Source organism: Ceratotherium simum, chromosome 5 (assembly GCF_057802395.1).
Source record: "Ceratotherium simum simum isolate JZ-2026a chromosome 5, ASM5780239v1, whole genome shotgun sequence".
NCBI lineage: Eukaryota > Metazoa > Chordata > Mammalia > Perissodactyla > Rhinocerotidae > Ceratotherium > Ceratotherium simum.
In genome coordinates this window covers 58352663-58374694 of record NC_141904.1, presented here as the reverse complement: position 1 = coordinate 58374694, position 22032 = coordinate 58352663, and the positions used below count along the sequence as shown (strand labels likewise).

Sequence of the window (22032 nt, the reverse complement as noted above, 5' to 3'; positions counted from 1 at the left end):
TTTACGGAGCAAACATCGTATTTAATAAGTTACAAGATACAATTTACAGACGGCATTTGATTCCAGTTTCGCTCCCACATCCCACTTCACGAGGCCTGTGGTCCTTGCACATCAGGCTGCGGGCCGCTCCCGTTTCTAACAGATGGGTTTTTGCCAACACTCGCCCCCAGCGGCTACACCTGAGAAGGTCGCCCAGCTCACCCCTGTCTCATCCACAGAGGCACTCTCAATGACAGTGGCCACTTCCTCAGGACTAAGCAGCAAATCCGAAAGGTCTGCCTGCCCAGACCACACCCACATCTGGGCCCTGCAGACAGGCAGTGCCCCGGAACGCTTTAACTTTATTCCAAAGCAGGTGTGCAGGAAGGCGTGCAAAATGCCTTACACCTCCTTTTTGGAATTTTGCACGTGCACACTGCTTTCCAAACAGCCTCAGATGACGTGTGGTCAGGGCCAAAAATAGCCACTGTCAGCTACGTAGCTTTCACTGTTTCTGCCAGCGGCAAAGGACCACCGACGAGCTGCTGTCCTTCTCCCCCTCCACAGTTCCCTGACTTTTAGGCCAAAGGTCGGCAGGAGTTTCATTCTTTCCTATCTATAATTATTTTCCAGAAAAAGTGACCCCTGGAGCTGACTGGGGGTGGAAGTGTAGTGCAGGCCTCCGCTAACACACAGACCCACCTGTGGTCACTTTGAACGTGTTGCTGAGACTCATCAGACTGACAGACGCCTGGAGCGTGTGTTAAGAACAAGGGCTAGTGTTGGTTAAAAAAGGGATCTTTGGCAAGTGGGGGGCTCCTTGCCCCTGCAGCATTTCCTCAGACCCAGCGACTGAAATGGACTTTAAAAACAAAAGCAAAAACATGGCTGCCAAGATGGTCACACTCTATGACTGTGCAGGGAAATAATCAGCAGAATGAGGGGGGAGGCCATTCAGGCTAGTCTGCCACCCCCTACATTCTGCCCTTGGAGAGCTGTAAGAAGGCCACAGAGCAGGGCAGGGTGGTAATTAGTGTCAAAACAATGCTGTCCACCTCATGTAACAGGGGCACGGGAAGGGAGGAAGCTGGCTTTAAGCCGTCGTCTTTTCTAAATGACAACCTCAACTAGGTCTCTTCTTTTTCCCTGCCCCTTCCCCCCAGTCTCGTTTCATAAATTGGCTAGCCATTTTCATTTTTTAAAAATGTCACTCTTGCCTGTGTTGTTGGTCTGTCTGCAGGGGGTGATCTGTGCCACCAAGAAGTCCGCTTTGAACCCAGTGTACACGGAATCTTCTCAGCCCATCGAATGAGTCTGCATTTCTTAAGCGTCCCCAACACGTTCCCTAAACAGTCAAGTCTAGGACTTCCTTCTGAAGGCACTTTAGAACTGCAATGTTTTTGGGATAGGGTTTCAGACCCACAAACAGGCCGGAGAACTTTGTACAAAACGAGTTACAAACAAACAACAAAAGCAACCACCACAACTACTCCCAGGATTTGATGAGAACTGTCTTAAGGCACCGTGACGTGGAAGGGGCTGCCGGGGATGTGTTCCTCTCCCCACTTCACGGCCAGAACATAATCCCCCTTCTCCTTGACGACGTATGTGACATTGTACTGTTGGTTGCCCACGTGCTTCATGGAGACCTCTTCGCAGGGGGTGGTGGGCCCATGGACCCCAATCAGCAGCATGTTGGAACCTGGGAGGCAGAGGAAGGTGGTTATTCCGTGAGGACGCAGCCCGGCAGGCAGAGGAAGGGATGGGATATGGGGGCCAAAGAAAAGATACCAGTTCCTGCCTGTTGAGCTTCTACAGTGATGCTGGGGACCTCTGAGAGGTAGGAGAGCATGGTGATCATGAGCAGGACTCATAGAGCCTGACTGTGTGGGCCCAAATCCCTGCCCTGCCACTTCCTAGCTGGGTGACCTTGGACAGGGAACCTCACCTCTCCTTGCCTTAGCTTCCCCATCTGTATATGGGGGATGACACTCGCACCTACCTCATGGGCGTGTTGTGAGGTTTAGAGGAGTTATTCTATGTGAAGCCTTTAGCACACAGTAAGGGCTTTGTAAGTGTTGGCTATTCTGATCTCATTTATTCTCATAAGAACCTTAAGGAAGGTACTATTATTGTTCCCATTTTAGAGAAGAGGAAACTGACTTTGGAAAGAGATTTAGTAATTTTCCCAAGGTCACATGGCTAATAATCTTTATGAATGAAGGTGGGCAGACAGGAAGGAAGGAAGGAAGGAAGGAAGGAAGGAAAGAAGTGATGGAGCCCGGTTTCCAGCCCGGAAGTGCTAGATGCCAGAACCTAGGCATCTAACCACTGACACCCAAATAAATACCCAAGTTCAAACTGCAATTAGAACAATAAGTGGCAGAGAAGGGGCCAGGTTACTGATTCAGTTTCCCATCTCTAATGGAGATAACTCTACCTTTCCTTTTTACCTTGAGGTCATCTGAAAGAATCAAGAGGCAAAAGAGAGGAAAATAATTTAAAAATATTAAGTGCAAGAGAACAGGGTAATGAACACGGTTACTTGCAAGTGGCTGGGTTACAGGGTGGGTGGGCACTGCTGGACCTGAGCAGGAAAGATCAAAGTGTAGAGAGTGCACAGCCTGCCTCTGCCCCCACCCTCGGGCAGGGCCAGGCTGCCTACCAGCTTTGCTGCAGTCCACCAGGAAGGAGCTCTTCTGGCCCACGAAGGCCTTCGAGAGGCCCGCCCCCTTGGAGGTCACCTTGCTGGCGTCCGAGGATGCCTTGGGGATGGCGCTATAGCAGGTCTCCGTTGAGGACCTGGTCACCGACTCCACCAGGATGGACGAGGTCTCGTTGGCCAAGCCAGGGCTGACCAGACGCTGGCCTGGGACACAGAAGGGAGGGAGGCGGGCATGAATGGCCTTATCTGAATTTTCTAATTTTTCTGCAATGAACCTATACTACTTATATAACAGAAAAGCACACAGAAAGAGCCATATGTAAGGAATTCACCTCAATAGTGATGGTGGTTACCTTAGGTGGTGGGCTGTGAAGTGGTTTTTACTATTTGGTGTTTTTCCAGTGTTCTGAAGGAGGCACGTTTTTGTAAATTTAATAAAACCCTTTCATTATTTTAAAAGTGAAAGTTAGAAATGAGGATATTTTTTAGGCCCTGATCTAAACAAATATGTAAGATTTCAAATAGGTAAACCTTTCTTTTCTGTTAGAGACAGAAATCCACCTAACACTCCCACTCTGCTCACTTATTTTGCAAGTTTTGAACGTGCACTCCCCTCTGACAGGCGCTACCCTTTCTTTACATTCAAGATTCAAAGTAGATTCAACACGTCTAAAATCATCTGCAGTTCCTACTATCAAACAGCTCTACTGACAGTCTGACAAGACCAGCTCCACAGGGGGTAAGAATAACTTCAAAGGGGTTTGGTTGTTACCTGTCACCTTGGCCTTGAAAGGACTGCCCACGATGTGGTTGGGCCCACCATATTTGACGCCGATCAGGTAGTTTCCAGGGGCCATGGGGGTGTACATGACTTTGTACCCTTCTGGGGTTTCCTGGCAATCCATTTTAACTTTGGACGGGCCTTCAATGGTGACGGATAATGTCCCCGGCCCCGCTCGGGTGGTGTTGATGAAAAATTCAGACTGGATACCTGTGAGAAACGAAGAAGGAACAAATACCACGTTGATGGTTTGGAGGGATGAGGGGGTGTGGTTTGGGGAGCTTTCCTGGGGCGCACTGAAGCAGTGGTCGGGGGGCACACACAGGATCCCTTACAAAGGGGTCGCCTTGGTAGTGTGGGAACCCACCAGTACCAGCCTGAGCTCCTGGCACGGAGAACCTCAGGCTCTAGGGGGTGGTAACTCCCTTTCCAAGACGGAGGCGGGAGTGTGGCTGACATTTCGCCCATAAGCACCACCCACCTGGACACTCTGTTCTGGCCTCTGGGCATGAGCCGGGGCTGAGGGTGAGCAGCCCGGGCTGTCTTTGTGAGCCTGAAGTGCTGCTTCAGCCATCAGGGTCCAGCTCTGCCTCCAGGGGGAGGGGACGCGTGGGGCCCTCTAACCTTTCCTTTCTCCTCTGGGAGGAGTTGGAGAAGCGGAGGAGGCCCAGCGTCTCCTCCTGCCTCCTCAGGCTCCTCACCCCAGACACCAAGCTGAAGACTGGGGCAGCTGCTTGGATCTGCCAGCCCCCAGACTCTGCCATGAATACCAGCAACAAGAACAGACCCAACAGTAGCACCTGCAGCACTCAGACTCCTGTGCTAAGCATCATTTATCCTATTTGACAAGTGAAACTGAGGCTGGGGAGGTTCAGGCACTTGCCAGTCAGTGCTACAAACTAGAAAGTGTAGAGCTGGGATCTGAACAAGTCTGCATGGCTCCAGAGCCCAGGCCCATCTCTCGGCCACTGGACGGAGAGTGGGGCTGCCTCGGATGTCCTAACTGCAGCCCCCAGACACCCTACCTCTTGCCTGGCCCACGAGGGCCTCCTGTACAGATATCCTGCCTTGTGACAAAAGGAAAGCTAGGAATCTGATGACCGTGGTAGCATTCCTGCCAGAGCCTACTGCCCCGAAAAAGCCCACACTCCCTCAGGCCCCTTTCCAGTTCAGAGGAGGATGAGGTGGTCAGTGAGGGCAGCTTGGGTGCCCAGACACCAGCTGCATGCCCGCTACAGTGCCCTCTACAGGGTGTCCCTGGCATAGCAACCCCACAGAGGGCCGTGCTTTTTCCAGAGCCCTGGACGCTGCCCCAGCTGGGAACTATTTTGGTTTAATTATAGCTCCTAGGCCAGAGAAAGAACGATTGTTCTGGTATCAATAAAACAAAGGAGCTGCTATCATGCACACCCCCAAACGCAACCCAGCTGTTTCTGGAAGCTCCTGCGGCTCCCAGGGCCCCCCACTATCTCCACCTTGTATCTAAACTGTGCAGCTGAGAAGCCCCTCGTGAAGCAGCTGCCGAAGTGAGGCTGTGCGGGGGAGGGAGTGGGTGGTAAACAACCACCCGGGCAGCATTTCTAGAAAGCAGCTGCAAGGAAAGATAAGGAAAGGTACTTTTAAAGTGAAGGTGAAGAGACCTGGCTGCAGTGGAAAGAAGCCTCACCCTTTTAACAAGCTGCTCGATTCCTGAGAAAAATCAGCTCATCCTGACTGTGAGGGCCCAGAAAGGCAGGGAAGATGAGGCGGGAAAAGGGAAATAAGAAATTACAGGACAAGAGCTGCCTGGAACAACCTACTAGGTGGGCTCCCTTATTATTCCCATTTTACAGGAAGGAAGTGGAGGCTCAGTGAGGTCAAATAACTTGTCCTAGGTCACAGCTGGGGAATGGCAGAACTGGGATTTAAACATAAAGTCTGTCCAGCTTAGAGCTGATACACTTGCCCGAGAGAAGACAGGAGAAAAAAATCCACATGCGGGAGTCCCTCTCACCACTGCCTCCAGCTAGAACCAATACAACAGCCAAACATCCCCGGGCATGGTGGTCTTCCCCCATACCCATGTATGTACAGCTAAGTTCCTGCGAGTTTAATGTGTGTTTAATGCAGCCCTACTCCATCATTAAGGTGGGCAAGGGGTAAAGGGAGGGAAGGAGGCTCTTCCATTACACCTCCTGGAGCATTTCATCAGGAAAATTGCTCTTTCAATCCAGAGAGTCTGGAACTCCCTGGTCTAACTCCCTACTTCTCATCTCTTCTGCAGCCGACAGTCCCACCCCAAATTCTCCACATTCCCCTGCTCCAAAACCTGCAGAATGGACCATTTAAAGCTCAAGCCAAGAGACACAGCAAGCCCACCCATAAAAACACAGGGAAGTTTGCTCTGTCCCACAGGTCAGGATGCCAGGCCTTCCAGCAGCCGAGCACAGATACCTTTTCATTCCATGCACACTGCAGCTGTGTAATCTTGGGATGGATATTTGGGAAAAGGCTTGGGAGCTGGAGGACTAGAAAAACAAGATGCCTTCCCCTTGACAAGAGCAATATTTACACAGGGTTAGAAATAGGCGTGCTCTGTACCTCTCCCTCCTAGCTGGGAGTCGCCCTGCAAGACCAGTTCCTTCTCTCAGCGGCACCCAGCACTTGCAAAGCGTAGCCTGAAACTCCCGAGAGCTCCTGAGAAGGCGTGTGAACTGCCAAGAGGAAGCGTGAGAGGCCACGGGCACAGCAGGTGTGACCCAGCGGGAGGGTGAGACGGCTGCTGGCAGCTGCGGGAGACCTCAGTGGCTGCTGTGGGGCCTGGACCAAGGCCTGCTGTGGCTCCAGGTGCCAGGAGGACCCCACCTGGGCTTCGATAGTGGGTGGCTTGCCAGGGGCCACATGCCTGTACTACTGCCTGGGAACCATTCCAGGGCAGCGGGGAGGACAGGGGTCCTGGGTTAGGACACCCCATAGACCAGGCCAGAGGTGCAGTCACCGCCTCTGGGTGAGCCAGCCACTTAGGCAGGCAGTAAAACTCAGGGGTTAAGGGCATAGGCTTTGAGGTTGTGGACCTGGACTGACTCCTGGTTCTGCCCCTCCCAGCTAAGTAAACCTGGGGAGAGAGTCAGCCTTTCTGAGCCTCACTTTCCTCGTCTGTAAAATAGACATCACCTAGGGTGAAATGATACCGTGCCTTTTACAAAGGGCAAGCTGCTGGCCTGGAGTTCAGTGTGGAGCCAGACTGGATGGCCCTGGGGAGTCCACTGCCCCCGTGGGTGGTTCTGCTGAGGCCACTGCTATGGCCAGAATCCCGGGGTGGCAGGCCAGCCCGTCAGTCACCCCTGCACCTGGGCAGGGCCCCTCTGCACTTAGGACACTTGCTCCCAGGGCTGGATGTCAGACAACTTTGGCCACTCACGCCCCTGCCCATTAGGAGACAGGTCTGCTCTGTCCCACGCCCCGCAGTAGGGGGAGACCAAGAGCAGAATGCACCCACACAAGGGACTTGAGAAACCGGGACCAGGCTGCCTTTCTAAGAGGGCCCAAAGTAACACCAAATGTAAACCGTGTCCCAGTGAGTCCACGCCTGCGGACCTTCCTGCAGAGACGCCTCGTGGACCCACTCCCCCCTCTGGCAGTCTCCATAATAGTGACACACTGGACACCACCCAATGCCCACCTCTAGGTTCACAGTGTGACTACTAATACAGCCATCAAAAAGCGTGGTAGATCTGTATGGCTTGACATGGGAAGTTCTTTAAGTGAAAAAAGCAAGGTGCACAACAATATGTGCACTGAGATTATTTCTGTAAAATAAAAGCAAAACTATGTGTCTACCTTTCTAACGAGCCAGCTAGCTAAGCAGCCAAGTGACCAAGAATGAAGACCGACAAAGAAACAGGGAGCCTGAAGGTCCTCCCCTGAACTGTTAGCAGTGTCTCCTCCAGGACCTTGGCGGAGGGAGGAAGGAAAAGCAAGGAGACGGAGCGAGTTTCACTTTATATATGTCCTCGCTGCCTATATTTTCCACAATCAAACATGTCCCCTCTGTGGCCAAGATTAAAAATAATGTAATGAGTCCAAAAAAGCTTCACAATTCTTTGTTTCAGTCTTTTCTCCTCCTCCATTAGGATCAGAGAGTAAAAGGAGGAGACAGGCCGCGACAGGTCTTACTGCCGAGTCAATGTGTCTCTGGGAGCCCAGGGACCACTAAAGGAGCCGATGGGTAGGGGACCTCCCAGGAGGCCTTTTACATGCATCATGAATTCTGTGCAGGCAAGGAAACCCTCAAAACAAATGACGCTGTGCCGTATTCCCTCCCCAAGAGGGAGAGATAGCGCCCGGCCCTAACGTCAAGGAATTTGGCAAAGGAAGAGAGCTGAAGCACGACGGTAATGAGCTGTGATAACACGGCCATCAAGCCCTCAGTCTGGATTTATCACATCTCCCAAAATGACTCTAGAGAGGGAGAGGCTGCGAAGTGTGTGTTATTGCAGATTCCCCGGGGAGAGCGTACAAAAGGCCTCCGCGGGGCTTGAAGAGTTCCATCTGGCTCTGCCCCGGAGCCGGCTCAGTCAAGGAGGAGAGGCAGAGGTCATGTGTTACCTGTGGTGCCCCCCTCAAGTCCTGCGCCGTAGGCAGACACCAGGGCGGGGTTCCCCGCTTGTCCAGGCTCCCCGACACGCACTTTGAAGGGGCTTCCAACCACGTGGCTCCCGTTGAACTTGACGTCGATCATGTGGACGCCATTCTCGTGGGGGATGAAGCGAACAGCATATTTATCTAGGAGAGTGAGCAGAGACACGGGGTGAAACCGGGCACGTGGACAGCACCGAGTTAGGTGAGGACAAGCACAGGCGGTCAAGCTGAGATGGCCAATTTTAAATCATTAATAAGCAACAGTTTGACTGGAAGCCTGGCACCCAGTGTGTTGGATTTCAAAACCAGATGGGCCTATTTGTGTGTCCCTAGTCAGCCCTTTGGGAAATGCATCCAAATCTCAAATTCAATGTTTAATCCTCTGTGGCCTCTGCCTCAGAAGAACACTTCCTTTCTGAAAGCTTGCTTCTCACAGAGTTTCTCCACTTGGGCACTTGAAGGGGTAAAAAGGGTTCCAACTGGGGTTAATGCTCCTTAATAAAGCTCCCAGACAACAACAGCCCCACAGACCACCAGCCAGTTTTTCAGTGTGTGTGGGACACAGCAGGTGGCAGGACAATCTGTTAACTGAAATGGACACCCAGAATATCTACCGTCGCATACCACCTGACTACCCTTCCTCCTTGGAGTGCTGCCACCTGGGATGCAGACGGCCTGTTCTCTTCCTCCCTCTCCAGTCAGTCTCTCAGCCTCTCCCTGGCTCCTTGTACCCTTCGCCCTCTTCAGAATTTTTGTTCTGCAAAGCTCTACCCCAACCCTCATCTTTCTCCTCTGGAACTCTCCAGAGGTGAACATCTCCATGGAGTTGCCCACCCCATATCCTTCAACAGTCCCCAGTTGGGTACCCACCCCTCCTCTCTTAAAGCCAATGTGCTTCAAGGGAAGCTGACCCCACTCCCACAGGCGGGTATACTCCTTGATTGGATCTAGCTAATTAGGGAAAATTCTTCTTTCCCCAAACCTAAGTCAATTAGCACATAGCATTTAGCCACAGGAAGTGACACAGGAACAGGCATGAGTGTTCAGTGGTCAGTGAGATAGGAAGGGAGGTTTGCTGGAGACGTCTGGGAAAGGAGCGTCTTAGACTTCTGAGAAAGAATCTTCAGAAGAGGATGTCTCTTTGGCTGATGTGGTGTGAAGATGGGAAGTCGGTGCTGCTGCAGCCATCTTGCCACCAAGAGGAAGGCCAGTCTCAGAAGGAGGCCCACAAAGCAGAAGAAAGAGCAAGATATTTGGGGCCTTGGAGGACACAGCTGAATGGCTGAATTAAAATGTTGCCGAAGTCCACCTTAGATCCTGAACTTTGCAGTTATGTGAATTAACAGGCCCTTTACTGTGTGAGTTGGCTTGAGTTGGGTGTTCTGTAATTTGCATCCTGTGGCATGCTGGTGGTCTCACACACCCTTGGGCTTCAAATACTGTCTGGGGCTGAGGATGCCACACTTCACTAGTTTGCTAAATCCCAATGCTGTAGAGATCTATTAAACGCCCTCATTTAGATATCTGGGAGACACTTCAAAACTCCCTCAAAATAAAATATTAAATTCTGTAATGCCTTGACCAGCCCTCGCCCACTCATGGCTGGCTGTCTCTAGTTTTGCTAACTGCGTCATCATCTTTCTACCCAAACGCCAAGCTATATGTAACCTTCCTGAATTGACTTTTATTCCGTGTGGCCAACTGCTCACCAAGTGTTATAGTTCCCTGGCCTCAAGTCCCTCCTCTCCATTTCTAACGCTGCTGATTAATATTATTTTCTCATACGGACCACTCTGGGAGCATCAGCTCGCCACTCTGCCTTTCAGATGTTCCGATAACATTCTCTATGATGTGGTCAGACTTAAACTAAGACCTGATCAGCATACCCATGCCCAACATTTGTTCCTTCTGAGGCTCCCCAGCGCCCTTTCCTTTTCTTCCCAATGGGAGAAAGACATCTAAATGCTAACCCACGTCCTTGATTTCTACCCTCACTGTACACACAGCAGGGCACACAGCAAATGCCTAATACGGGCAGTGATCACAGGGCTCTTCCTCATGCATCAGGGCCCACATTCAGTGTCACCTCCTCTGAGAAGCCCTCCTGACCTTGCCAAGGCAGAAACCACTTTTGTCTCCTGCTCTGATCATCTTCACCATTTGGTTCTCAGTCTCTTGTGGTATTGGTGATCACCTTGGCACTTCACTAGTGTCCTGCAGGTTTCTTACCCCCAGGTCCTCACTCAGCTCTGAGCTCGTCTTTGAGGGCAGGAATCACGTCTTCCCCAGCCTTACCTCACTGCCAAATCTCTGACACTAAATAAATTTCTGTTCACTGGCAAAATGTCTCATTGAAGTCAACTGACATCAGAGAATTCCATACATCAAGGCAGCAGACAAGAAAATCTTATGCTTTAAGCATACTAGAGACCCAGATTCTCTTTAAATTTAAATTTACAGATGAACATCAATTGACCTTTCCCTCAGAGTAAAGTGAGGTCAAAGTGTACTTACTCATGTCCTAACAATATAATAAAAATCTGTAAGGTTTTGTTACAGTATGAAAGAAAATCACAATGAATGTAATGTAAAAGGACATCTGAAAAACAACAGAAAATAAAGCAGTATTTGTGGGGGAAAAAAGAAGAAGGGGTGTTAAATCCCAAAGTAGCTTCCTGTCCCTGGCAAATGTTTATACCTAATTTATAACCAGTGTCTGGCAACAACACAAAGGGAATCTGAAGCCTCGCTGGCCTTGGGGTGCACGTTTGCAGGAACACTCCTTGGGGAGGTGCTGGTCTGGGACCCGCACACCGGCCTCCTGCTTACCTGGCTCCAGCTCAGACACATGGCACTCCTCCACGGCTCCCGAGGGGCTATGCACCTTTGCATCGATCTTGCCTTTTGCCCCATTCAACCTTATAGCAAAGGAGGCTGGCTGGTTAACTTTTAATCCCGATTCCTGAGAATTTAATACATTAGAGAGGTTATGGCCCTTGGCATCCCTGCTCAGTGGCACACACTGACCCGACCGGGGACTCTGGGGGACGGTTCTCATGCAAATGGACCCAGAATGTTTATCCATATAATACGTGACCACAGAAGACCAGGTGGGTCATTCCACATTTCTAGCATGAAATATAAGACAGCAGAGACACACATCTGCACGGTCTGGTACCCAAACCATCTTGATTCAGGCTGGAAGAGATGGTTACTGGGTTTGGAGACTTGAGACATCCCAGTAAACAGGACTATAGTTTCAGCATCCCAAACAACATCTGTACAGGCCAGAAAACCCAGCATCTTCCAGATTTAAAAAAAAAACGGCCTCACCTTTTAGGAGAAGCCCAGCAGCTGACAAAACCACACACCCACTAACATGAACAAAGTTTTATACCACTGCTGTATTTTTATCTCAAAGATAGGAATGGGGAGAACTTTTAATAAACTTGTAAAGGGCTACACGTGCAAGGGAGGCAGGACTGCACAGTGGTCAAGAATGAGCAGGACCTGAGGTTACTACCATTTCCTGGCTATATAATTGAGTTAACCCCTTTGAGTCTCAGTCTCCTCATCTGTAAAATGGGCACAGTAACCCAATCTATCTCGGAGAGCTGCTGTGAGGATGAAATGAAGTTACACATTCAGAGCACTCAGCACAGGTCCTGGCCCATACATAGAAAGGCTCAAAAATGTCAGCTTATTGTTAAATAGTAATATGCATTTAGAAGTTGTCTGTACCCCCAAAAAAAGCAACAGAGAGAAGTATAGCTTTCGTTCTTCACTGGATCAGTTTCATTCTCCATGCTTTGTCTTGGTAACTACAGCCTCTTCTGGGAGGAGGGGATTAGAAATTTAGATGCTTAAGATATTTTAAGATTGGCCAATCCTGAGTAGCAAAATTTTACAGGCCAGCAGTTTTGATGTAAATTTGGTTGGACCGTCACTCTTCAGACGACAGCTCTAAAGCAGCAGGGCTCGCAATTAATGTGTAATCGAAGCACCTGGGGGTCTTGTAAAAATGCAGCTTCTGATTCAGCGGGTCTGGGATGGGGCCTCGGATTCTAGGATTCTAATAAGTTCCTGGGCGATGCTGAGGCTGCAGGTCTAAGGAGCACATCTTAGCAGCAAGGCACTAAAGCTGTGCTAATTCAGTAGTCACTAGCCTCATGTGGCTATGTATATTTAAATTGAAATCAATTAAAATTAAACAAAATTAAAAATTCACTTCCACAGTTACGCCAGCCACACTGGAAGTGCTTAATAGCCACATGGGGCTAGTGGCTACCATGCTGCACATCACAGATGTGGGACATTTCCATTGTTGCAGGACCTCCTATGAGACTGCACTGCCCTAGAGGCTACAGACCAGGGAGAGAGGACTGAACACAGAATTAAGGAGTCTTTGATCGCCAGATCACCCCCATCCCACCACCCCTCCTCCACAAAATGCCAGCCGACTCCAATTTTCTAAAAAGCCTCAAAAGCAAGACAAAACAATACACGCCTCTCTTTCCTAACCAGCACCAGATGTGGCCGAGCAGACCTCCAGGAAATCTCCGATAAATAATTTACATATCACTCGGCATCAAGTGGCCCGGGAAGAACAGGGGACGAAGCTGACACACATGTCCCTCCTGCTGTAGCAGCGGGTTACAAAAGCTTCATGGATACACAGCTTACTGCATACTTCTTGAAATAAATATTTACAACCAAACTGTGATGAGAGGACTGGACAGAAAAGTTTTCTGGAGACAACGTCTCCAAACCAGGTCCTTTTGGACAGAAATGCTTACATTACCTGAATCCGCTTGCCACTAAACCCTCAAGAGGGAGATAAACGCCTCGGAAGATCCGAAAGAAATCTTCGAGATGCATGAGGGCAGCTCTTTGCCCTCAACAAGTGCTGGCTTATCTCCCTCCGTAGGTTTTAGTTAAGTTGGCCATAAAGGAGCTTCTGTTAAGAAGCCTTTAAATGAAACACAAGAAAAACATCTACACCACAGTGACCAGTCAGAACCCTTGGTACTCTCCAGGTGAGGCCTCTGCAATCTGTGGACCGTGCTTCCGGTGTGGGTTCTGTCTGGTTCCCTGATGCGTGGGGCAACCAGCAGTCCTAACGCCCGTCCGGGTAAGGTTAGACTCTGAAATGTAAACCAAGTGTATGGAACTAGATCCAATGATATCACCAATCTGAGACACGAGATTGGGTTTTAATCAATCCAGTGTTTTCAAGAACTGAGGGCAGCTGAAGGCTATTCAGAAACTCTTTTAACCAGAAACCATATTTTGGGATTCTGGAGTTATTCCAAAACTGAACTGCTACTCCTGATTCAGACGCCTAATTATTTTTCAGGGTCCTGAGCAAAGATCCAAAGGCGTCCCCAGTGTTAGTTTGCCTGAAGGCTCCAATGCAACCCTGAATTAAGTGGCCTGCTTAAGACAGGGTGAAAAGGTGCATTTCCTGGCATCCCAATAGGTTAGACTATGTAAGCACTTGCCATAACGCCAGGGTAGGGATTAAGGAGGCCACAGTTAGGAGCACAGGTTCTGGGGCCAAAGACCTCACTCTGCCTTATACTAGCCAGTTCCCAGCAGCCATAACTTCTCTGTACCTCAGTTTTCTCAACTTTAAAATGGGGTCAAGAGAAACCTACTCACCAATCTGTTGCAAGGATTTAATGAGGTAACACTGATAAAGTTCTTAACATAGTGTCTTGCACATTTATTATAAATAAACCATCATAATAAAATATGTTGCAATTGACTTTCTTAAGGAAAAGGAAGCCAACAATAGCAGGTTAAACATAACCAGACTGTTAGTTTGTGTTTGTTTTGTTTTGAAAGCCCTCTTTATCCCTTAACCAATTATTAACAGGCTTCTTTTGTTTCTCTAGAATAAATATTTAAAAAACAAACTTGTCCCCAAACGTTGAGGTGTCTTGTTGACGGTGGCTGTTCTTGCTTGCCCCAACTGTCTCATATCCTAAATGTGTGGGGAGTTGATTCCGCCACAGGAAAGCTCCCTTCTAATTGGCAACATCTGTGGTCAAAACGTGCTGGGGGTGCCCTCGACACTAAAGGGGGGATTGAAGCGGCCTCAGGAGTCCAGGGTCTCACTGGTTGGCCTGTGGCCAAGGAGATGGATGCTTTCTTGCGTCTCACCTGAAGGCTCATAACAGTGAGGCGGCGAGCGTCATCGGAGGGCGCGATGACTGGCACCAGGTAGGGACTCTCAGGGATGTGCTCATCATTGAACTTGATAGACACCTCGTAGTTACCTGCAGGGACAGGAAAGCTCCATCATTTCAGAGATTCTGGAAAGGTGGTTGCAGAGTGGCCTCTTGCTTCTTTACCTACGGCTAAAATGCCTTCCTAGAGACCCTGCCCTCCTCTATGGCCGTGGCTGACTGGTTCAGGGCGGGTCGCCTGGCTCAGGCTGGGCCAATATGACTTTCTTAGTTGCATGAGGGCACAATTCTTAACCTGGGCCCACAGGGTCCCCCCAAAGGGCCTGTGTCTAGTACTCAGGAGATCCATGAAACTTGGAAAAAATTACAACTTTATTTTCACTAACCTCTAACTGAAATTTAGCATTTCCTTTCTTGAGAAATGTTGACAAGAAACCACAGCACATTAAGACTTGTGACTTTGTCACTACCAAAAATCAGATATTTTTATACCACTTCACAGTTTTACCTATACTGTGACATATCATTTACACTCATCACTACTTTGAAATTAAGGTAGTTAACAGACTGTCACCAAATCTTATGACAATGTATTAATGAAGATGTGTATACTTTGCTATGTTTCATATTTGTTTCTTTAAAAAGATTTTGATAACAATATTTTAATATGATTGACTTCTTTTGTAATCTGATATATTTTATGTGTTTAAAAATATTATCCTGAGAACAGTCCCCATAGGCTTCACCAGATGCCAAAAGGACACAAAAGGTTAAGAACCCCTGCTCGGAGCTCAGAGCCCAGATGCCACTCTTCCGAGGCAGCCACACAGCCAATGGCTGAGGGTGGACAGAGAGAGGCTGATCGGTGGAAAGAATGACGCAGATGAACAAAAGCATGAAGCAGAGAGGCTGACAGAGAAGGACAAGACAAGGAGAATGAGAATTCCTGCCCCTTTGAGGCCTGGTTGGATTTCCTGCAACTGGATTTCTAGGAGGTGCTCCCATGTGCCCACACAGATAAATTCATCTCTTCTTTAAGTTAGCATGATGGGTTTCTGTTCCTTACAACCCAACCATCCCCAAACAAGGAAGACGTCCTCAGTTGGCCCTTGAGTACATACCAGGTTCCTGGGCAATATAAGACACACCGCATGATCCATTTTTATGGTCATCGAATGTAATCTCGGCCTTACTGGGGCCCTCAACAGCGATGGAGAGGCCCCCGGCGCCTGCTTCCCGGGTCCAGATGCTGAACTCGGCTGAGACAAAGAAACACCTGTTAGTGACAGAGCCTGGTACAGGCCCCTCTTCTTCCTGAAACCTTAGTGCCGGGTTATGTTTGTTGCCAGTCCTTGTCTCTTCCTCTAACCTTGAGCAGAACCCAAGCAAGAGCATCACTGATATCCCATTTCCCAGGTACCATCCAGGATTACACTAAGTTCATGGGAAATCAGATATCTCTTGAATACATCCAAACCAAGCGAGAGAAAAATGAGAATGTTCAGTTTTGTCCCCACAGATCTTCCCACCAGCAACCATCACTGGGAGGGACTTTCACAATCAGTTTTGTAGAATTCTAGCATATTCCACAGAATGTTAGCCCTGCAAGATGCTCTGCAAAGTTTTATTACTCTGTTCCTCTCTTAGACTCACACGCACACTAATAAATTATAGGCCCTGAGAAGTCCCTCAGCAAGAAACTTGTTTAGCTTTGGGTAAAGCTAGCAATTTCCAAACATACTTAGCCACAGAAGCCTTGTTTTAAAGACTGCCCGTTAATACCACCCATCAGAACCACACATACAAAGTCTTCTTTCTAGAACAGAGAACAGACTGCAGGAACTTCTTCAAGTGCAGAGCCTGCCCGGGACGCTCACCTGGGACTCCCGCTTCTCCTCTCTCCAGGCCGGGGCCCCCCGCCCGGACCTTGTGGGCACCCCCCTCGCCGAGCGGCCCCACGGTGAACTGGAAGGGGCTGCCGGTTACGTGCTGGCCGCGGTACTTGACGCTGACTGTGTGAACACCCATCTCCTGGGGCACAAACCGGACGCAGTGCGAGTTCTTCCCCACGGGCACAATCTCTGCCTCGGTCACGCGGCCAGAGGGGCTGGTGACGTGGGCTGACATGTCACTGCTGTCGATTTCTGAAAAGGGGACAGGCGGTTCGGAGAAAGAGAGGAGGGTTAGGGTAAGGGCCGAGGCAGAGCAGGACACACAGGGCAAGCAGCAGAGGGCAAGCTGGTGCAGCCTGGCGGTGGGGGGTGCTCATGCTTCCTCCCCTTTGGGCTGGATGCCTGCCCTCCCATCCCCCTCAAATCCCTGGGTGGCTGTGGCCCACATGGAGAGTGCAGGTCTCTTCCAGCCACCCAGTGCAGAGAACATTCTAGGGGCACTGACACTTCTTGCCCCACCAAGCACTTTTACAGCCTTCCTGGCTGGAGCTGAGTTAATTCTACACAGCAGTTTCAAACCAGAGCCTGAGCTGATGGTTACAGCACGTAAATAAAAACTACGATGGCTCAGACGTTTCTAAGCCAAAGGCGACATGTGGCCATCCGTCATGCTTATAGGGGCTCTTTTCCATAGGAAGGTAGGGGCAGAAAGTGCAAGAGCCATCATCTCTTACCGTCAGGAAGCCTTGGCATTTCTTTTGGGCAATGAGACAAAACGCATTTAGAGAAAAAGATGAACACACGTTGGTCCTAACAGCAAAGGGGAAACTATGCGTGAGCAAAGCTTTGAGCGAACTGAAGACCAGAGGCCACACTTCCAGAAAAGCAATGCCTCGGGTCACCAACACCGAGAAGCAGACCACATCTGCTCCACCTGAGGTGCTCATGCCATGCCAACAACCACGCCTGCACTGATGTGGTAGAGACAGGTGTGCCCCATGCCGGATGACCGAGTAATGCTATCACCTGGAGCCACGTGAAACTGCACTCGCCAGCCCTACAGGATCTGGGCTGAGCAGCTCATGGCTTTGAGCCCTGAGGACAGAGGAAGGAAGGGAGTTGAGGAGAGGGTCACCCCACGTGGTCTGGGTCCTGAGGATGTCTGGAAGCTCCATTCTAACCATAAGAGAAGATCATTTAGGTTATGAGGGGACAAGTGAGTCTCACCCAGAGTCATCTGGTACCAAGTAACTAAAAGAGTAAAAAGGAGTCAAGAGCCAGAAGAGACTCAAAGGAAAGGGTAACCATCCACATGGCACAAAAGTAAGAGACAGATAAGCAAAGAGAACAGAACAGATAATTTCCAAAATGGGACATGGGAAACAAATGAAAACACAGTCCACGTCACTAGTGACCAGAGAAATGAAACCGAAAATTGGATAATATTTTTCCATCGGACTGGTCAAAGTGAGAACGAAAGACAGTGCCCAGTGCTGGTGGGAAAGTGGAGAAATGGGCACCAGTTCATTTCCTGGAGGGCATTCTGCCAAGGTGTAGCAACACCTGAAAAGTACTGGCCCAGCAATCCCACTCCTGGGCATCCGTCCAGTGTGATGACAGCCTGAGCACATGGTGGCGAATGTCACAGAGCACCGATTATAGAAGTTGAGGGATGGAAATGAGTGAATGTGAAATGAGAAAACCGAATGAAGGATGGGGGTGCACCTAGACATGAAATGGAATCTTATGTAGTCGTTAAAAACATGAGGTGGAAGTATATATATATTTTTGGTGAGGAAGACCGGCCCTGAGCTAACATCTGTTGCCAATCTTTGTCTTTTTGCTGAGGAATATCAGCCCTGAGCTAACATCTGTGCCCATCTTTCCCAATTTTGTATGTGGGATGCCGCCGCAGCACGGCTTGATGTGCAGTGTGTAGGTCTGCACCTGGAATCCGAACCTGTGAACCCTGGGCCGCCAAAGTGGAGCATGCGAACTTAACCACTACGCCACCAGGCCAGCCCTGGAAGTATATGTTTTGACGTGGAAAGATGCCCACATAGGCCGGCCCCGTGGCTTAGCGGTTAAGTGCGAGCGCTCTGCTGCTGGTGGCCTGGGTTTGGATCCCGGGCGCGCATCCACGCACCGCTTCTCCGGCCATGCTGAGGCCGCATCCCACATACAGCAACTAGAAGGATATGCAGCTATGACATACAACTATCTACTGGGGCTTTGGGGGAAAAATAAATAAATAAATAAAATTATAAAAAAAAAAAAAAAAGATGCCCACAATGCGAGTGAGAAGTGCACTGTGATCTGAAACCGGGCCCGTGTGTCCATGAGGGTAGGATGGAGGCAGCCAGGGTCCAGCTTTGTGCCTCAAACATGAACCACAATCTCCCTGGATGTGGGATGTGAGGTGACACTTACTTCCCCCATTTTTGAGCACATAAACTTTTTATGATGACAATAAATACATTCTTTTTAAGTGATTCTGTCTGGACACTAAAATAAGGAGGCTTTTACCACATTCATGCGTGACCACCGGCATGTCTACACAGGAAGAACCCATCAAGTATTGCTGAGAAAGCTGAGTAAATAGATATGCAACATATTAGGAAAGACAGGAGAGGCAGTGAAAGAAAAACAGCCCCATTCCAGATCATAACCTGAGCTTCATTTGAAGACTATCTAGATTTTCCATCACCACCGAATTTATAACTCCATGGCACGTGCCAGCTTCTGGGCAGAGAGGCCTCAAAACCTTCACACACACGGCAACTTCTCTTTGGGAGGATTCTTTATAAAAAGAACCTGGGCCACATTTCAGACAGACTACGGCCATTTACTGGCTAACTCGGCCCCATGGGGAACAATTCACCGCCAAAGGGCTGGATGTGGCCCACCCAGCCAGCCTTGCAGCACAGCTCGCATTCTAATTTTAGAAACGAAAGAGATGAATGGAAAGTAGAAGGATGCTTCTGGGCTGACACCTCTTAAATACTTCCAGATATTGGCATCAGCAGGGCCAGCACTCTCTCTGACATTATTCTATTCAACAGACAGCAAATTAAAATCTAAAAGCTCATCTATTTTTCCCCCATGTGACACAATAAAGCTATATTCATTTGGAAGAAGAAAAAGGTAGCAGGTAAACATTTATTTTTCCTAGATGGGCCTCTGTTAAAATATGTATTAAAAATTTAATTAATTAATTGAAATTTTAAAAAATAAAATAGTCACCCATAAGGGACTTGGACAGTACATTCTGGGCTGTGCCTGGACTTGGTTTCCAATGGTGCCCACTGCCCTGACCCATGAGCCTCTCGTGCTCACCTGGGATTTTCAGGTTCAGGTCGCAGATGCTCCCGACAGTGGCCACAGACGGGGCCCGACTGGTCCGGGTGATGCTCTCCTTGACTCTTCCCTCCCCGCTGATCTTCACAGTAAACGGGCTCCCTGCAAGAACCAAGAAGGCCCTCGTGAGCAGCCCAGAGCCCGTGGTACACAGCACTTACAGAAAACCTAAGCACCAGCCAGGGAGGGCAGAGGGGACCACACATACCAGGCACGTGCTCGTCAGCGAATTTGGTAGAGACAATGTAAACCCCAGGCACAGTGGGGAAGTAGGAGACCTTGCAGGTGCCATCTTCCAGATCCTCCGTCTGGATGTCCACTTTGCTGGGGCCTTCCACTGCCAAGGATATGCCTCCATAACCTGCAACACAGTAGCCCAGGGCTGTTGTGACAGCAGCTCATCGGGAAGGGGGAGCTCGATGCATGCAGAAAGGACATTTGGCCCTGGAAATGCAAACTGCTATTTCCAGACAGCAGAAAGAAAGAAACTGTGGCCCCTGATGGAGAGCGCTGGGCAAAGGAGCAGGTTAAAGGCTCTGAGAAATCCTGTAGTGAAATAACCTGGTGAATGTGGCTGTGACCACAGAACCCTTTTCTTGAGCCTATCTACTAATATCTACTAATATCTTGCAGAGCACCTGTCCTGCAGAACCCACTGGGAAAGACACTCTGCCCACATGCCTCTAAAAACAGCATGCATTGCCTCGGGGGTTTATCGCCCAACGCAGGTCTAAGAATTTGAATTTTTAAACTGCCCCCAGCTGCCCCAGATGTCTAGCCAGGGACCCACTAAGACAGAAGATCTGAAGGTTTAACTACATGAGGAAACAATAGGAAGCATCAGCCCATCACGACCAGAAATTCCCCAGCCCTCTCCCCTGGGACTGTGACTTTGTCTAGAAGTCATCAGTACGGCCATCACTCAAGGAGATGGGAGATGACACTGGGATGTGGTGCAGTTTGGAGAGGCTCAGCCTAATTCAAACCATCTCAAAGAGGAAACAGGGTGAGATGCCTCATTTCCATGAAAGCACTGCTCAGCTGAACATGATCTTGGCCAGCTGGCCCAACATTCTTTGCTTGGGATGAGTCCGAGAGACCCTGGGAAGCTGAGAACAATGTGGGAGTAAAGATAATGAAAGAGAGATCTGTGAGTTTTAGTGGCTCTAGGTTCAAATGGCAGAAGGAGATGGGGCTGTTAACCCTGTGAGCCCGTTTCTTCACCTAGAAAACAAAAATAATACTTATTTCACCAATGGTCATGGGGCTTAAAAGATAATGCAGGTATAAGGACCTACAGCTTGAAGGATGCTCAGAAGGACAAGGGAGTTGGTAGGATGAAAAGATGAGGCAGCTTGAGCAAAAAGCAGACAGTTCCCGCAAGCTCTGGGCCTTTCCCCTGGGACTGCCCCACAGACCTGCATCCCTTGTGTCCACGATGAAGTCGGACATCTCAAAAGTCCGGCCTTCTGACAGGCCACGACCATAGACTTTGGCTCTGCGGGCGTCACCAATCTCGGACTGGACCACCATGATGGACACAGGGCTGTTGGCCACATGGTTGCCATTCTTCTTGATGCTGACCAGGTGTTCGCCCACCTCCCGGGGGATGAAGGAGATGCCTGGACCGGAGCACAGATTGGGGTGAGCAAGGGGGTGAACGAGAGGAAGTGGGAGAGAGACATACTTGCAAGAATGGATATATGACTTCCTTCCCGACTTTCTGGCAACCCAGAGTGTCCAAGAGGGTGGTCAACATCACCATACAGCAACGCACTTGGACTTTTATCACGCATATGACCCAGCAGGTTTATCATATCACACTCCAGTGTGCTACCATCTCCCAGTAAAGGACTGAAGGAATCCCCATCTCCCACCCAAGATGTCCCAGCTCCAGCCAGGAAGGCAGCCTGGGCTCACCGATGTGGTTGTTGGGCAGCCTCTTCAGGAGACAGGGCTCATCGCGGCCTGATGGGGCCTTAATGCTGGCCGTCAGGGTGCTGAGGTCAGTCTCACTGATGTCGAGCAGGAAGTCAGCTGCAGAGCCCAGCTTCACCTGAGAGCACCGTCTGCTGTCGTCTAGGAAACACCAGCGCCCCCAACACAGCTGCCATTACCTGTGGTCACCCTGCTCTCTGGAGCGCTCACTCCACATGCAGTTTACAGATGAACAGGTGAGCACTACCCAAAGTTAAGTGAAAAAAACATGCCTTGGACAATGAGCAGACCTAACCAAAAATTTTTGAATGATTTCTACTTAGGCCTGGTTAACGGGAAGACTTGGAGCTGGTGAGAACTGGAGGCTTGAGTCTTCATGGACCACTTTTTAAAGGAATCTTTGTTGGTGGAAGGCATCTGCCACCTGTCTGCCATCCCCTTGGGCATTTTTCAAGTAAACGCTCATCACGTTCCCCACAGGACTGCTGGCTGCTTCACAGACAGGTCTAAACACCTCGGGGGCAAGAACCTTGTCTTGCGCATCTTCTTTATAACCCACTGAGAGCGTGATCCCAACACAGCGAGCACAACAGAGGTTAGGAGCATGGG

At 49.6% G+C, this 22032-nt stretch overlaps 1 protein-coding gene across 6 annotated transcripts in view; it reads right to left on the bottom strand.

The window, feature by feature from the left end:
- Positions 1–22032, bottom strand: part of FLNB (filamin B) — a 137090-nt gene continuing 115058 nt past the window's right edge. For all 6 annotated transcript variants that reach the window (XM_087431224.1, XM_087431225.1, XM_087431226.1 and 3 more), the window contains 12 exons: positions 21406–21564; positions 20904–21107; positions 19694–19846; positions 19465–19587; positions 16114–16380; positions 15358–15495; positions 14211–14326; positions 10875–11007; positions 8013–8189; positions 3417–3635; positions 2645–2848; positions 1–1681 (listed from right to left, as the gene is read on the bottom strand). In XM_087431224.1, coding sequence (XP_087287350.1) covers positions 1494–1681; positions 2645–2848; positions 3417–3635; positions 8013–8189; positions 10875–11007; positions 14211–14326; positions 15358–15495; positions 16114–16380; positions 19465–19587; positions 19694–19846; positions 20904–21107; positions 21406–21564 — 2081 coding nt within the window. In that variant the 3' untranslated portion in view covers positions 1–1493. The remainder of the gene's footprint in view (positions 1682–2644; positions 2849–3416; positions 3636–8012; positions 8190–10874; positions 11008–14210; positions 14327–15357; positions 15496–16113; positions 16381–19464; positions 19588–19693; positions 19847–20903; positions 21108–21405; positions 21565–22032) is intronic.